General features: G+C 46.0%; 1 protein-coding gene across 4 annotated transcripts in view; it reads right to left on the bottom strand.

Moving 5' to 3' along the window:
* Positions 1 to 417: 417 nt before the first annotated feature.
* FHL2 (four and a half LIM domains 2) overlaps positions 418 to 15778 on the bottom strand; it is a 67661-nt gene continuing 52300 nt past the window's right edge. For all 4 annotated transcript variants that reach the window (XM_069494435.1, XM_069494436.1, XM_069494432.1 and 1 more), the window contains exons 3-6: positions 14418 to 14592; positions 8171 to 8340; positions 5349 to 5535; positions 418 to 1023 (exon numbers count right to left, since the gene is read on the bottom strand). In XM_069494435.1, coding sequence (XP_069350536.1) covers positions 872 to 1023; positions 5349 to 5535; positions 8171 to 8340; positions 14418 to 14592 — 684 coding nt within the window. In that variant the 3' untranslated portion in view covers positions 418 to 871. The remainder of the gene's footprint in view (positions 1024 to 5348; positions 5536 to 8170; positions 8341 to 14417; positions 14593 to 15778) is intronic.

Here is a 15778-nt window from a genome sequence, read left to right as displayed (position 1 = left end):
TACAATCCTCCCCTTTATGGAAGAGAAGGCAGGTCAGGGTAAGATACCGATGTGTGATAATGGAACAGAGCTGACAAGCTCTGTCAAGAAAAGTGACCTGAAAATTGGCTTCGCTGTCATCAGCCTCATATTCTGCTGTGCATATTCTGGAGCTTGTGTTACTGCATCAAATACAGAGCATTATATTCTGAAAGGCGGGGGAGGGGAAAGAAAGAAGGTAGCAAAGCAGAGATGCGTGGTTCCGACTGCAGGCTTCCTTTAAATAAAGGATGTGATGCAATTTCAGTTAACACTGCCCTAGGCCATCAGGTCTTGCACTTCATACAGTGATCACTGGGCCATGCATTAACATCTCACATGGACTCAGAACCTCAATGGTTAATCATTATTTCACACACTGTGCCTGGCAAAAGATTGTGTTCTGAATAACTTTATTATAAGTCACATAATCTTAGGCTTGACATGACAGGAAGTTACAGAACTGTAAATACCAACTCTTCATTACCTTGTATAGTTAGGAAAACTTTCAAGTTTGTGACATATGTTAATTGCACTTAAAAATTAAATACGTAGTGAGAGAAAGATATATATAAAGACATTCAAAAGGATTTTTACACTTGGATTTGCCTTACTTGATTACAAAAATCCCAAACCATCTTCCCACCCAGGATTTACATAAGGCTTTTCTCCTTCCTTGGGACTGAACTAGTACAAAGGATTAAAGGTTTATACAAACGTGAATATCACTGAGAAGCAAGAGGAAAGTCTTGGTGTGGCTGGTGGAAACCAGAACACAGTATTGCTTGGCTAAGAAAGGAAATAATATGAATCTGTGTATTAGATCACAAGCAGTAATTTCACTGTGTTGACTTCAGATGTCTTTCCCACAGTCAGGGCACAGGATGTCGTCCCTTTCTGTGAGGAAGCCTCGCCCCACCAATGAGAGGGAGCACTTCTTACAGTTAAAGCAATCGTTGTGCCACTGCCGTTCCTCAAAGGAGATGTACTTTGTGCCACCAAGTCCTGTTAACAGAGAAAAAAAATACTGGATGAAGAAAGAGAGGGAGTATTGACTATAGAATCATGTAGCTGAGACTGAAAAAGGAATTCCTTTTGATCCATTTCAAAGTTTCGATTGTGATATGGATCATCTGAGTTTCTAGTGACCGGTGCAGAGAATTCATATATAAACCAGATACTGTGCACAGCCTTGAGGTGCTCATAAGCATCAGAAGAAAGAGATACATAAATAGCTCCAAAACAATGTGATAAATGCTATCAAAGTGCCGATTGTGTGTATTTGTTTATTGTATGTTTTTCCACAAAATGTAACTGTGAGAACAGGGTGCAGGTTTCTCTTATGCCTTCACTGGTGCCTCATGTCTGGTGCTCAAACATGTTTTGCTTTAATGAATGTAGTGTAGAAGAGGAAAAGGTTAATTCTCTCTGGGATGGCCAGGAAAGGCCTCACAGAAGAGTGGTATGTGGGTGGGGAAGGAAGGGAGGGACATTCTTGCGGAGGGCAGATCCTGGGACCCACTCCAGAAACATGAACTTAACTGGTAGAGTTGGATGGGAGTGAGGGGCTCAGTGAGGGGAGTGCAGTGGTGGAAGAGGGGGCTGTTAACATGGGTGGGAGCAGATTATGCAGATGTGGAGGCAGTGGCCAAAGCCATCTTAACATTTCTAAACAAGAAAAGTAACTCATTTCAACTCATTCAACTGCTTGACTTGTGTTTGATGATTACTTCCCATCAAATATCATAATATAGTTGGTTTGTGCTACAGTTGACCACCTGAAATAAAATAGAATCAAATATTATGGGCTTATCTCAGAGTTATAATTGATCCTAGGCAAAATTTGGCTCATGGATTCCAATTACAAAGAGTTCTTTCCAGAAATGGTTGTCATCAACCATATTAAAAACAAAGTAACCACACTGACTACTCCAGTTCCAATTGTCTGAAGTCTCAGACTTAACATGAGGAGTCTGTAATTCACCAAACGGTTCCCACTGTAACTTAATTAGACTCCAGGCTGATGTTGGGCATTAAATCCTTGCACATGGTGGAGACCTCAGAATGACTCCTCCTCAGCAAGTTAGTGACAGGGCTGGGACTTGAACCCAGGTCTTGTAATGCAAGTTCTTGTGCCACTTCTAATACCACACTGCCTCTGCTACCAGAGTATATACTGGCAAAACTTTTCAACTCTTTTCCTAAACATCTTACAGCTTCTAAAAAAAGGTACACAAAGGGATGGGTGCATTGGCTCATGCCTGTAATCCTGGCACTCTGGGAGGCTGAGGTGGGAGGATCACTTGAGGTCGGAGGTTCAAGACCAGCCTGAGCAAGAGCGAGACCCCGTCTCTACTAAAAAATAGAAAAAAATTAGCTAGGCAACTAAAAATAGAAAAAAAGAAATTAGCAAGGTGTGGTATGCACCTGTAGTCTTGGCTACTCAGGAGGCTGAGGCAGGAGGATAGCTTAAGCCCAGGAGTTTGTGGTTGCTGTGAGCTAGGCTGACGCCACGGCACTCTAGTCCAGGCAACAGAGTGACTCTGTCTCAAAAAAAAAAAAAAAAAAAAAAGGTGCATGGAACAGCCAATGTTACCAGAACATCGATTGTCTTTACTCATTCTAGACCACCAAAAGCTGTGAAAGACCTGTAGATCTCAGTGCCCAATGCCCTGGCCCAGCGTCAGAACCCAACGGGTGGTTTAGACCAGTGGTTCTAACTTTTCTGCATATCTGAGTTATCTGGGAAGCTTTTAAAAATTCCAGTACCGAGGTCAAGCTCATATCAATTAAACCACAACCTAGGTATCAGTCATTTTTAAAGCTCCCCAGTTTCCGCTGTGCAGACAAGTTTGAAAACCAGTGGTTTAGGTGACATTTTCAGTTGTTTTAGCGGCAGGGGCTGTAAGAGGGTTAGGAGGTTGTTTTTCTTCTCAGCATGTTGTTCAGTCTGAGCAGCAAAGGTAAGACAGAGCTGTGAGGGTGCCCTGGCATGTCTACTATTCCATGTCTCTCTCTTCTCACTTCTAGTAAGTCCTGCTACAGTGCAGAGTTGGGGCAGGAGGAGCATTGGCGGGGGAGGAAGAAGGATGTTAGTGACAGGGGCTGGGCAGGGCAGCTGTCCCAGGTTGGAAGTCCCTTTTTAGAAGCTCCACTTTTGCCCTGAAACGCCAGCAAATGGGACAAGTGATGGAAATGAGAGCCAAAGACAGCCCAAAGGGAATGAATCCTCCTAAAGTAAAGACGTATATACTGTCAATTCTGGTTATTCTGGTAATTATGTTTCATAACGTCCCCATGAACATTGAATTAGCAAATATTGAACCATTGCTCCTGAGAGAAAAACGGGGTTAGGTTCCTGCAAGCCTTTGGTCACCACATTTTCATCAACCCATCAATGCAAAATGTTGCTTTATGTGTGTTTCTGTTTAAAGACCTTATTTAATATATATTGTTGATCTATTTACATTGAATTAATGGCCAACAGCACTATAATCATGCTTGAATGAAGCTTATCTAACATGTATTTTCTCTGTTAAGTCACATCACAGCCTCTTGCGCTTAGGGACACTAGGCAGAACTTTGCTTGGGGGCCTTATTAAAGAGCAGAATTGCCTACAAAAATCACAAAAATGCAAAAAATGTGTCACTAAGTACACAGTGAAAAGGACACTTATTTCCAGTATGACAGTTGAAACAAGAGGGCAGAGTGTCACTTGTTTGATTGGGAATGTGTGCATCGAACAGCTCCAATTTGTCACTGGTCTATGCATGTCTGCGGACGACCATGAAAGCACTGAGTACTGATTTGGGGGTTAAAAATGAATTTTAGCAAGTAGGTGACTTTGCAAATTCACACTCTGGGGATAATGAGGACTGACTGTATTTATGTGTAAATTAAACATCACTGCACATAAAAAGCTAAAAAAATATCAACTTCTAATTTATTTATAAAAATAACTTAAATTTTCTTAAGGAGGAAAAGTAGTAAGGACCTGTGATAAACTTAATCTAAACTCTCAATCTTGTACAATTGTTTGGAAATGTGGTAAAAGTACATATCAGCTGCAACTTCAAAGTTCCTCTGTAAGTTCCTGAACATTGGTCTCTGCTTTTCAGAGAATTAACTCTTCTGTTTTATTCTTCTTTTTCTAGTGCTTTTTCTTTTCAGTGCTATAATAATTACAATTAACATCCATATCTAATACTTTACAATTAAAAGTGGTTTTGTGTAGATCATATCACTTTATAAAGCTTAATTATACCATTTACCACAACAGAAATTACTGTGAAAACAGCATTAAAGATGAACATGTTATGGTAAAAGATTGCATTTTTCCCCCCCAAATGGTATATATGTGACCAGAAACAGATATTTTAACATATGGAAATTTAAATGCTGTGATTTTTTTTGTTTATATTTTAATTTCATGTGGAAATGTAATAAGCTCTGGATTATACATCGGAGGTTTGTTTTAGTGACCTGGCAAGGTGAGTTAGCTGACTTAGGTGAACTTAGTTCTAGGCCTAAAGAAAAGAAAGTCAAGGACAGGCACACAGGGGTATATAAACACGCTTGCATGGTTACATGTGGCCAGGCCACTATGTATTTCATGTGTCTGCTATCTTCCTTCCATAGGGACGAACTGGTCAGCTGAATGCAACAAGGTTAGAAATCCCACATCACAGAACTCTTCCTGTGACATTAAAGATTACTTATACTTTTCTCTCCCCATCCAGCCACTGCTTGATGTAGCCATATGTGGTAACCACTTAAAGGACTTTAGCCTAAAGCCACTGAATTTCTTTGGCATGTTTAGTAGCTTAGTCCAGCGCCTGGTCTGCCGGACAACTAGATTGTGGGCTCTCACTTGGCCAAACTCTTTGGGGGATACAATATGAAAAAACAACTTAGAATGCACTCTCTGCCCTCATACAGCTATGGCCTTGTGGCAGAAAGTCCTACTAAGATGCTGTGGAGCTCTTCTAAGAACACAGTACAGCTGCTAAGCCTGAAAATGCCAGTTTTATTGTGCTTACGGGCAGTCACTCTTAGACTGCAGTTTTGGAGAGAATCTAACCCAAAGCAGAAACAGTAACCTTGAGAACTGGCCGTATGGTTTCTAGTGATCAAGTGGGCTGGAGAGGAAGTAGTCAGCCCGAGGTGTAGGCAGTGGACCATGGAGAGGAAGGGCAGAAAAGTCTGCCATGTTCAGAGGCTTAGTGAGGCCTGCAGAGTCTAGGGATACGAGCATGTTCACGTGCTAAAATGCTAGGCCTCATTCAACCTTCCAGTCCCTCTTTGGAGTGAGGATCCCTGGGACACTCACCGCTGATGGGGTTGGTGCACCCAGCACACTTCTTGGCATACAGGTCGCAGAAGCAGTTCAGGCAGTAGGCAAACTCGTCTCGAGCTGTGAAGCGCTGCCCGGACAGCTGCTTCTTGCAGGCAGTGCAAACAAAGCACTCCTTGTGCCAAGGCTGCTCCCGGTATGTGACCCCTCCCGTGGTGATGGGCTGCAGGGTGCAAGAGGAAGAGTCAGGGTGGCCTCCGTTCTTGGCAGATGTCCTCAGTCTCAGCTGATGCCACTGGAGGATGCAAGATCCTCACCCCCAAAATGTCCAGTGTGTTAAAAATTACTAAGAAACTGCTCTGCAAGCTTCACAGTCGCCCCTTTGTGACCTCTCCACATATTTCCACACCAGGGTCGTAGCCTCTGGCTTTCCTGCTAATGACGCTGGCCCTTGGTATCTGCCCTCCGCCCTTCACAGCGATGCTGGGGAGTCTGAGGCGCGGGTGAGCAGGGGGGTGGCGCAGTGGAGAGGTTACAGCCAGAGACTGTCAGGGAGACAGTCTGAACCCTACCCCTACTCCTCACCAGCGCTGTGGCTGGGGCCAGTCGTTGAGAAAGGTCTCTGCTCCTCAGTTTTCTCATCTGCCAAGTGGAAGTGATGGGGCTAAAGGAGCAAATCTCTGGGGAGTCCTCGTTAGGAAGCCTGGCAGGTGGCAACCCCTCCAACACCGCTTGCCAGCTCATCTCTGCAGCCGCTCATGGTAGGAAAAAGAGGCTCAAAGGACACCTGGGATTGGCACCTGTTGATGCCGCAGGAAGGGATGGGCATCTTAGAAACTTTGGGAAAAACAAGCCCGAAGCCTTTGCTCTCACCCTATCTTGGGGTCTTAGAACATTTGTGAGGAGAAGCTGCAAAGCCAGACGTGATGGAACTGATCAGTACCTCAACTTTATCTAGTGTTTTTCTCCACATGTTGCTTCTCATATTCATTTAAAAAATGGGTGCCTGATGGCGCTGAGTAAGCTATCAGAGGAGTGCAGGTGGCCTGAGCTTGGCAGACACTGGCCGTGGAAGTGGCAGGGGGAGCAGGGGAGCACCCCACAGCTGCACTTTTATGCTTTTTATTTATTTATTTATTTATTTATTTTTTTGAGACACAGTCTCACTCTGTTGCCTGGGCGAGAGTGCCGTGGCGTCAGCCTAGCTCACAGCAACCTCAAATTTCTGGGCTTAAGCAATCCTACTGCCTCAGCCTCCCGAGTAGCTGGGACTACAGGCATGCACCACCATGCCCGGCTAATTTTTTCTATATATATTTTTAGTTGGCCAGATAATTTCTTTCTATTTTTAGTAGAGACGGGGTCTCACTCTTGCTCAGGCTGGTCTCGAACTCTTGACCTCGAGCGATCCACCCGCCTCGGCCTCCCAGAGTGCTAGGATTACAAGCGTGAGCCACCGCGCCTGGCTGCTTTTCATTTTTTGAACACTGCAGCATCCTCCTTTGGTCCTTACAAAAAGCTTACGAAGTAAGATATTATTTCCATTTTATGGATGAGTAAACTGAGACCCAGAGAAATTTATAAGTGACTCTCTTCTATCCTGTATTCTTTTCATTAAACCATAAATCAGGCCGGGCATGGTGGCTTATGGCTGTAATCCTAGCACTCTGGGAGGCCGAGGCAGGAGGATCACTTGAAGTCAGGAGTTTGAGACCAGCCTCAGCAAGAGCAAGACCCTGTCTCTACTAAAAATAGAAAGAAATCAGCTGGGCATGGTGGCACACTCCTGTAGTCCCAGCTACTCAGGAAGCTGAGGCAGGAGGATGACTTGGACCCAGGAGTTTGAGGTTGCTGTGAGCTAGGCTGATGCTATGTCACTCTACTCATGGCAACAGAGTGAGACTCTGTCTCTAAAAAAATTTAAAAATTAGTATAAGTACTCTGCACTTTGTGAAATTGCAGGCAAGGTGGGGACATTCTAGGCCAGGCCAGGCAGGTTCAGGTAGCACATTGGGAACATTTCTCCCATGGACCAGCAGCAAGGGCAGGCGTCCTAAGTGTGCAACAGTGGCAGGTGGGCCAGCAGAGCCGGGAAAAGGGAGGGAGGCACAGTCTTCTGCAGCTGGCACTGCCCAGAGCCACAGTAGCAGTGAGGGTGCCATTCAATAGACTGGCACAAATCCTAACAGGGTGGAGACACATACGTGGAGTTGTTCACGTATAAGACTAGCAGAAACCTCAGCTACACTCTGAGGGGTGCAGATCAGGGACACTAGGGTAGGCAGGAGTGAGATGGCTTCCTATAAGGGGGCCACCTCACACCTAAACAGTGAGACTTAACCTGTCCTTGTTCCTTTTCTTTCTTTAACCTGACAAAGCCATGAGAGAGACAGCACATAATCAAGTAGATACGTTTAATAAATGATCTGTCCTCTATCCATGTGGCAGATCTTTTCTCCTTTACTTCTCTTCTCATATTCTCTCTCTCCCTCTCTAAGCTTAGCAGTTGGTTTCTTGTTTATACAGGGAGAAGAGCTAACAAAAACAGCCTTGAGACAGTGAGTTCCCCTTCCCTCTAACATCAAGTCACAAACACGAGGAAGTATTTAGAAATGGTCTAGAAGAAGGCAGGGCTAAACGATTTTGATCGCAGAGCACAGCATAGTGCTCATGTCTTTGAAAGAAGGACCAGAACTCAGAGCCAAGGGATAAAATACATGAGAGTAAGGCAGGACTGGCATGGCTCTCGTGCCACTCAAGTACCACAGGTGTCCTTTCTTTCAGAAAGGGAGAACCAATAGGGGCCCTGGAGGCAAACCAACCAGAACATGCAAGGGCCAAGGGAGAATCCAAGATACCTTTTTGCACTGAACACACTGCAGGGCGTGTTGTTTCTCATAGCAGGGCACACAAAAATTCTGATTGTCTTTAGGGATGAAACTCTTCGTTCCAATCGGCTGTTGGCAGCGATGGCAGATGAAGCAGGTCTCGTGCCAGCTGCTGCCCTTGTACTCCATCTTGCGGGTGCCTGTCATCAGGGCCAGGGAGGAAACGGCAGAATCACGGTTAGACTGGCGTGGAGTCCCAGTGGTCTGCCTCCAGACCCTGCCACGGTCTAGCTTTGAGACCAGAGCATGTCGCTGCAGCTCTCAGAGGCCCACCTCTAAATGGGGACAACTCCTCTTTTGTGGGGGCAGGAGCTTTGTCTTTTGGCTCACTGCTGTACCCCCAGTTCCTAGAACAATAGATGTACACAGTAGGTACTTAACGTTTATTTGTTGAATATGGTGGTGAGGAATGCTAAATGAAAAAAAGTTAAGTCTCTCTCAGCATTGCAAAATATGAAGAGAAATCCGGCATAGCTCAGACGAATCCTTACGGAGCATGAATTCTGTGGAGCACAGAGATCACCTTCTCTTGCAGCACAGCTGCTAACAGACAGGCCCTAAAACTCGCAGTGGGAAGGAAATGGCCGGGGTGTGAGTGAACCTGGAGCCCCAGGCCTGATTCAGCGAGCGGCCCCTGCAACACTCACTTTACACAACTGGCTGTGTGAGCCAAGCTGTGATGTGTCTTAGTGGTTTTACACACTGAGCTAAGTGTTATAATTAAAATCTACATGTATTGTACATCCCATGTAGTAATTTTCTAATCTTGTGCCATCTCATTTTCTTATGAATAACTGTTATCATTTGATGTTTCTATAATTTCTTTAAGTAAATCAAGAAGCCCCAGAGAATTCAGCCCTCACCACCACCTCCGAGCTTGATTTGCAGCAAATGCTCAGTATTGACTGATTTTTTTTTCATAGTTTACTCCAAAAAAGTGTGTATATTCACAGAAAGAGATGATTCAGGACAGAGATGTATGCAAGTACCCTTTGTGTAAAGCAAAAGAAAGGCTTGGGGAAAAGGAGATTAATGGATGAAGAGATAGAAAAGTGTTCCAAATACTTGGGGCCAGCTCGGGGGCCAGTCCACTGTGTAAGGCCCAAGGCCAGACCAGACTTCTGCTTGTGTTTTCAATGAAGTTTCACTGGAATGCAGCCACGCCCATCCATTTGCTTCCATTGTCTATGGCAGCTTCATGCTACCACAGCAGACTAGTTGTGTAGTTGTGTACAGTTGTATAGTTGTGCAAAGTAGTTTAGTAGTTGTGACAGAGACTATGTGGTCCACAAAGCCCAAAATATTTATCTGGTTCTTGATAGAAAAATTTTGCCAACCCCTGGGGACTGTGGCACGAGGAGCACATTATGTCCCAATTCCAACTCGGGGTCAGGGAGTGAGGGGAGTCACGCCAACAGGGGGGCTGCCTGCTCTAGACCAGGGGAAGCAGCTGAGATAACACAGGCAGCGCACAGGAGTCTGTAAACCAGTCCTTAGCTCTGCGTCCAAAGACAATATGGTCCAAAGGACAGAGCTAAGGGTTGTACTTTAGCTGCTTAGCAGGCTGGTCAGGATATGTCTGTGTCTCAGTTAGGAATGTGCTGAGAATTATTATATGATGATTCCATTAGATGTCATTTTTGGGTCACTTCTCAGCTTCCTGTACTTCCAAGACAGGCATCTGGGTTCCACTTCCGTAGATTATATAATATGCAGAGTGTGTGTTTTGGGGGGTGCAGTGCATGAAAGGTTATATGGGGTGGTAACACAGTGACCCCAAAGCCAAGGTATACAGTGTATGGAATTCAGTCATGGGGTGATGCATCCTGAACCAAAAACTGCATTTAGCAACTGAAATTCAGGTAAAAATAATGGGAGGACTTTGATGTACACTTCAGAATGATCTTCTTCAGCCTCCAGGGGTTTCTTTTCCCATGTATTCGTTTGTCACTTGCTCTTCGAATCTCTGCCCTTCCCTCTGATCAAGCAGCCCAGAATCCAAAGGATATTGTCAATGAATATTAGGACTCTCACCGAAGACCCCAGGCAAGACCACGCAGTGCATTCTTGCCAAGTTCTGAAATAAGTCTCACATCACACCAATCTTGGGGAACTGTACACCCAGGGGATGCACTGGGCACTGGGAGCCCAGGGAGGTTCTGCAAGGTGCCCTTGACAGCAATGCCCACGGGCCCGTGCAGTTATTGTGCAATGTGGCCAGCAGGGGGCAGGAGAATTCCTTCTGCTGAGAGCAAAGAGGCTCCCAGCCCTGGGTGTCTCTGGCAGTTGGACGGGCACTGTCTTGAGGAAGGGGTCTTATTCAGATTACGATAGATGAGGAACCGGAAACTCGGGTGCAGGATTAGAGACAGTGTCCATCCTTCAGCCTCCTCAGAGGCTGTGCGGCATCTGTGAGCAACCTGTGCTACAGGGGGCTCCATGTCTGGCGGAGGAGAACTGGTGACCCCCAGCACTGGGCTCCTGACTGCATTCTAGCTTCCTGACTAGCACCAAGAAAGTGATGTGCGTGGGCTGTGGGGTGTGGGGTGGGTGGGTGAGTTTTTTCCCTTGGGACAAGCCTCTTGTCCTATATATTAATATAAATTCACTGCAAAAGCCATGCTGACGCTCTGACCTCTATTCATCTCGAACTGGTTGTAGCATTTTAAAAAAATCAAACCAATGCATGCAAGCAAGTGCTTTGGTGCTTTTTTTTTTTTTGCACATTCCAGGAGTTTTCTAGACACCGTGCCTTTGGTGCCTAGTCCATTTCTGCCGGGAGAGACATCTGTAAAATGCGGATAAAGCGATCCAGGTCAGGGGACACTGTGAGGATTAAACAGGACTGTGCATCGCAGCAGAGCACCGGTGCCCTGTGCTCGGTGGCTGGCAGCGTGGCTGTGCTATTACACATTTTCTCCCTCAGAGCCTGAAATCTAGAATTGTGCACCCCAGCCTCCCTTATTCCTTAATAGAAGAGGCTGTGGACCAGTTAATTCTCAAATATTCAATACAGTTTATTTCAGAAGAGCTGAAGCGTTAGACTTTAATTTGTTAAATAATCACGGCTTTTTTTTTTTTTCCTCTCCCCATTAAACACCATGAAAAATCGAAGGTGTGATGGTTACTTTTATGTGTCAAACTTGACTAGGGAGGTTATGGTACCCAGGTGCTTGGTCAAAACCAGTCTAGATGTTGCGGTGAATGTGTTGTTAGGTGTGCTAAGCCCACCACAACAGGGGCGGGCTCCATCTAATCAGTTGAAGGCCTCAAGAGCAAAGACTAAGGTTTTCCTGGGGGAAAGAGCTCTTCTCCAGACTGCAACAGAGAAGCCTTGCCTGGGTTTCCAGCTTTCTGCCCTGCAGAAGTCAGATGCCACGATTCGGAGGTGCAGTTTCAACTCATTTGGGCTTCCAGCCAGGGGGCTGGCCTACAGATTCCAGACCTACCAGCCTCCACAACCACGAGCCAAGCCCTTAAAATAAATCTATGTATGCGCACACACACACACACACACACACACCCCCTTATCTGTGTATGTATATATCTCCTGTTGATTCTGCTACTCTGGAAAACCTGACTAACACAGAAGGTCAATGGGTGAAAAATTGAAACACCCAGGAAATATGTCTATTTTTTATATCCTAGCTGGCAATAAGGGTTAAAGTCTTGGCGTCACCAGTGGAAGCTTCCTTTGACTCTTGTCCAGAAAACTGGCAAAGATTTGATTTTTTTTTCAATTAATATTGTGGTTCTTATTGTTATGGGACTGTTGCGTCTCTGCCTGCACTTCCCTGTGGGACAGGACCACAGGTCGCCTGGCTTTGGCTCCCATTCCCACTGTCACACTGCACGGGGGCCCAGGTTTCCACCACCTGCAGTCAACATGACCTGGGAGGAGGCCTTCCTGCCTGGAGCTGCCCCCTCTGAAGTCACCACGCAGCCTTTCCAGCTGTCTTCCCTTCCAGCTCCCCAGCAGGGCTGTGTCAACCTGGGTATTTTTTCCTTGTCATGGTATGCTCCAGTGGTTTTTAAGTTGTATTAACCAGAGAAATATAGTATCAATAAGAAACCATCTTATTGAAGGCCCAATTATCCCCTCACCTTTTAAAAAAATTATTGCTTCTTTTCCAATATATCTTCCTAAAATAATGCCTGTGCATCAGCCTGTCACTCAAAACTCTTCAGCATTTCTTCATTGCCAAAAACAAACCAAACCGATAAAACAGAAACTCTGTAGCTTGGCAGGGTCTTCCACTAAAGAGTCAGAATTTAACCCCAAATCATCTCTTGAGCCTTGCTTCTCTCTTCCCATGTCAGTGGGAATCCAGCCACCGTGTGACACAGGACTATTCAGAAGGTCACCTTGTTTTCAAAAATTAATATTCAATCTGTTGAAGCTACAAACTCAAAACCTTCCACTTAAGTTCTTTATGCACACCTTATCATTGCATTCACTAAGAGGATGATTTTTAAAAATCACTTTTAAGGGGGTCTTTGTTTGTGTCTGGTTTCATTTACCAATGCAGTAAACTCAACTTTAAAACTACATTTTGAAATTTAATATAATTGCTATCCTGTTAAGTACTTCAACTAACAAGCCTCAAATTCTCAAGTAATTGTTGCTGAAATAAATCAAACTCATCCCTATGATGGATCATAAGCTATTTTAAATGTCAAAATAGCTTATAAGAAATTTCAATTTACAATCACAAGCCTATATCAACTTATTCAATTGCGTACTTTAAAATCAGAATCACAAGGTTAATGTCCTCTTTAAATCAAATTTTCTTTAAACTTCACATATACTTTATCAGATTATTTAACACAACATCATTAGTATGAGAGTTTCTTAACATGTCTTCCCTTAATTCTAAATTTTCCTAGGATTAAAGGATGCTCCCCTACTATTAAAGTAGCTGTTTTGAAGAAGGATACCTTCCCGAGCAATTTGAGGCATTTACACTCAGATGTATCAATCATTAATAGCTAGAGGGCCCCTGGCTTAGAATCTCACCTGTGCACACTCCTGCCCACCTGAGCCTGACTTCACAGTATCTGTCTGTTCCCTCCTGGGGGCAAGGTGGGGGGGTCTCAGCCACATGCCCCAGTTTCAAGCAACATTTCCCTAAATCCTATCTACCTACTCGCTGAAGTCTGTGTCCCCAGCCAGTTTCTCCCCTACTTAACTGGACTCAGTGATCTGCTACTGCCTGCCTCACCCCATTCAGCTTTCTCCTAAAGACATCCCAGTGGGCAGAGGTTCTGGCTTTGTGTGGTTTTCTAGTAGGGATGCCAGATTACATAGGTCCCAAGTGGGATACAGACTAAAAAAAGTCCCCTGAAATTCACTGGGTGTTCTGTATTTCTAGTTGCTGTATCTGGCAGCTCTACCCTCCGCTTGTCCTTTTACTGGTCATGCAGAGGACATTACTGGTCTTACTAGACTTCCGCACCAGCCACCGTCAGTGCTGTCTAGGGTCAAAATCTTAGGCTCCTCTCTGCCTTACCCTCCTCACCCCCATTGCTAGACAAGTCTAAGAAGATTTATTTTTTTAATTCTGTATTTTGAAATTCCATATATTTTTGTTCATTCTGTTTTTTTAAAAATAAAAGATTACTCTCTCCCACAGAAAAAAAAAAACAAACAATCCCCCCTAAAAAAACCCCACAAGGAACACAATCCCATTCTCCCCCATCGACAAGCAAGGCACGTGTTAGTATCCTCAGCACTTGCCCAGGTGCGGTTGTGCCCTTCCTGGTGTGTCTGTCTAGAATATCCACCCTACGGGGGCAGAGGGCCAGGTGTACACGTAGGCACACACCCTGTGAACACTCAGCTCTAGCCCAGTGGCACACTCGGGCACCATGCATGCTTACTGAAACAACTGAGCGAGTACAAATTCAGCAAGTGGAAGGGAAGAAAAGAGAAGGCATCCCTTGGTGGAAAGGTGAGGGCTGAAGAGGGAGATGTATTTTTGGGGGAATTCCACCATTCACTCACTACATAACCCCGCCCGCACACACAGCAGAAAGCTCCCATTCCTCCCAGAGATAGACCCCATCGTGCCCCTGCTGCTTAAGTGCTCAAGGGGAAAAACTGGGGAGTCAACTGACTGTCTGGAACCAAGTCAATGCAAACAGTGGGTCAGAGGAACTCTCACACCAAGGCCTGGAGCTAGACTGGCTCACACGTGAGAAGGGCGCGTGTTCTGACCTGGCATGATGGTCTTCTTGCATTCCTGGCACTTGGACGAGTACTCGTTGGAATAGCAGTCCGTGCACAGCAGCTGGTCCTCCTTGGCAGCGAAGGGCTTGTCCACCAGGGAGCTCCTGCACTGCGAGCAGCGGAAACAGGCCTCGTGCCAGTGCCGGTCCTTGTAGGACAAGTCCTGTGGGGCCAGACCACACAAGACAGTCAGAGGCAGGACAGGCGGGTTCAGACCCCCAACACAGGGGCCTGGTGCAAATCCACAGGAAGAACAAGGAATGTAGGTGGGCCGCGGCCTGAGGGCGTTCATGCACCATGACCACCTGACTGCTGAGGTCAGTAAGGCTGGGCTGCTTTCCTCCTGCTGCATTTCTGGAGCAACAGGTTAGAAAGACATGCATGCATGCTTTTGTGTGTATACGTGTGTGTGTGTGTGTGTGTGTGTGTGTGTGAGGGAGAGAGAGAGACAGTAAAAGTGAGAAAGAGAGAGAGAGATGTTTTTGAAAAACAAATGGCTTCCCCTTGGGTTTGCCTGTAATAAAGAGAAACAGGTAACATGAAAACTTATCAGTGCTTCCCACACCACATATGGTGAGAGAGCAGCAGACTGCAGGATGCTTCGGCTGCAGGAGCTTGGTCCACTCATGGTCACAGGCATGGCAGAGAAGCCCTGGGCATCGAGATGTTCAGAGGAGCCCAGGGACTCCTGGTTTAGCTGGTGGGAAGGGGGTCAACAGGGACTTCTCATGGAAGTGCCACCAGCTCACTGTGGCAGCCCTGTGGATGGCAGTGAGCTGGGGGCGGGGGGGGTGGGTATCCGGCTATAGGGACACAGAGCGAGGTAGGGGCTGGCATTCAGGCTGGACCAGGACATGTGGCTGCCTTTTATGGCTGCTGAGAGTTTCCGTTATCACGAAGGCAGTGGAGAGCCACTGAATGATTTTAAACGTCAGAGTGAAACATGCCCAGATTGAGGGCGACAAATGGATAGACCTGGGACGGGCCTGGGGTGGGAGCACGAGGAGCTGCACTGGGCCTCAGCCACAGGAGGTGCACACCGGGCCCAGGCGTGAGAGGCACTGGGCAGACGGAGAGGCCTTTAAGTCAAGGGTGAGAAAAGAAAGGAACCAGAGAGAAAACTGTCAACTCCACGCTACCCTTGATCTTGTCTGAAGAACAGGAGGAGACCTTCCCATATTTGTCTTCTATTTATTTACTTATTTTTGAGACAGGGTCTTGCTCTGTCACCTGGGCTGGAGTGCAGTGTCATCATCATAGCTGCAACCTCAAACTCCTGGGCCTGCGCAATCCTCCTGCCTCAGCCTCCCAAGTACCTGGGACTACAGGCGAGTGCCACCATGCCCGGC

This window comes from Eulemur rufifrons, chromosome 19, assembly GCF_041146395.1.
Source record: "Eulemur rufifrons isolate Redbay chromosome 19, OSU_ERuf_1, whole genome shotgun sequence".
NCBI lineage: Eukaryota > Metazoa > Chordata > Mammalia > Primates > Lemuridae > Eulemur > Eulemur rufifrons.
The sequence above is the reverse complement of the archived record's forward strand: the minus strand, read 5'-3'. Positions and strand labels throughout refer to the sequence as shown.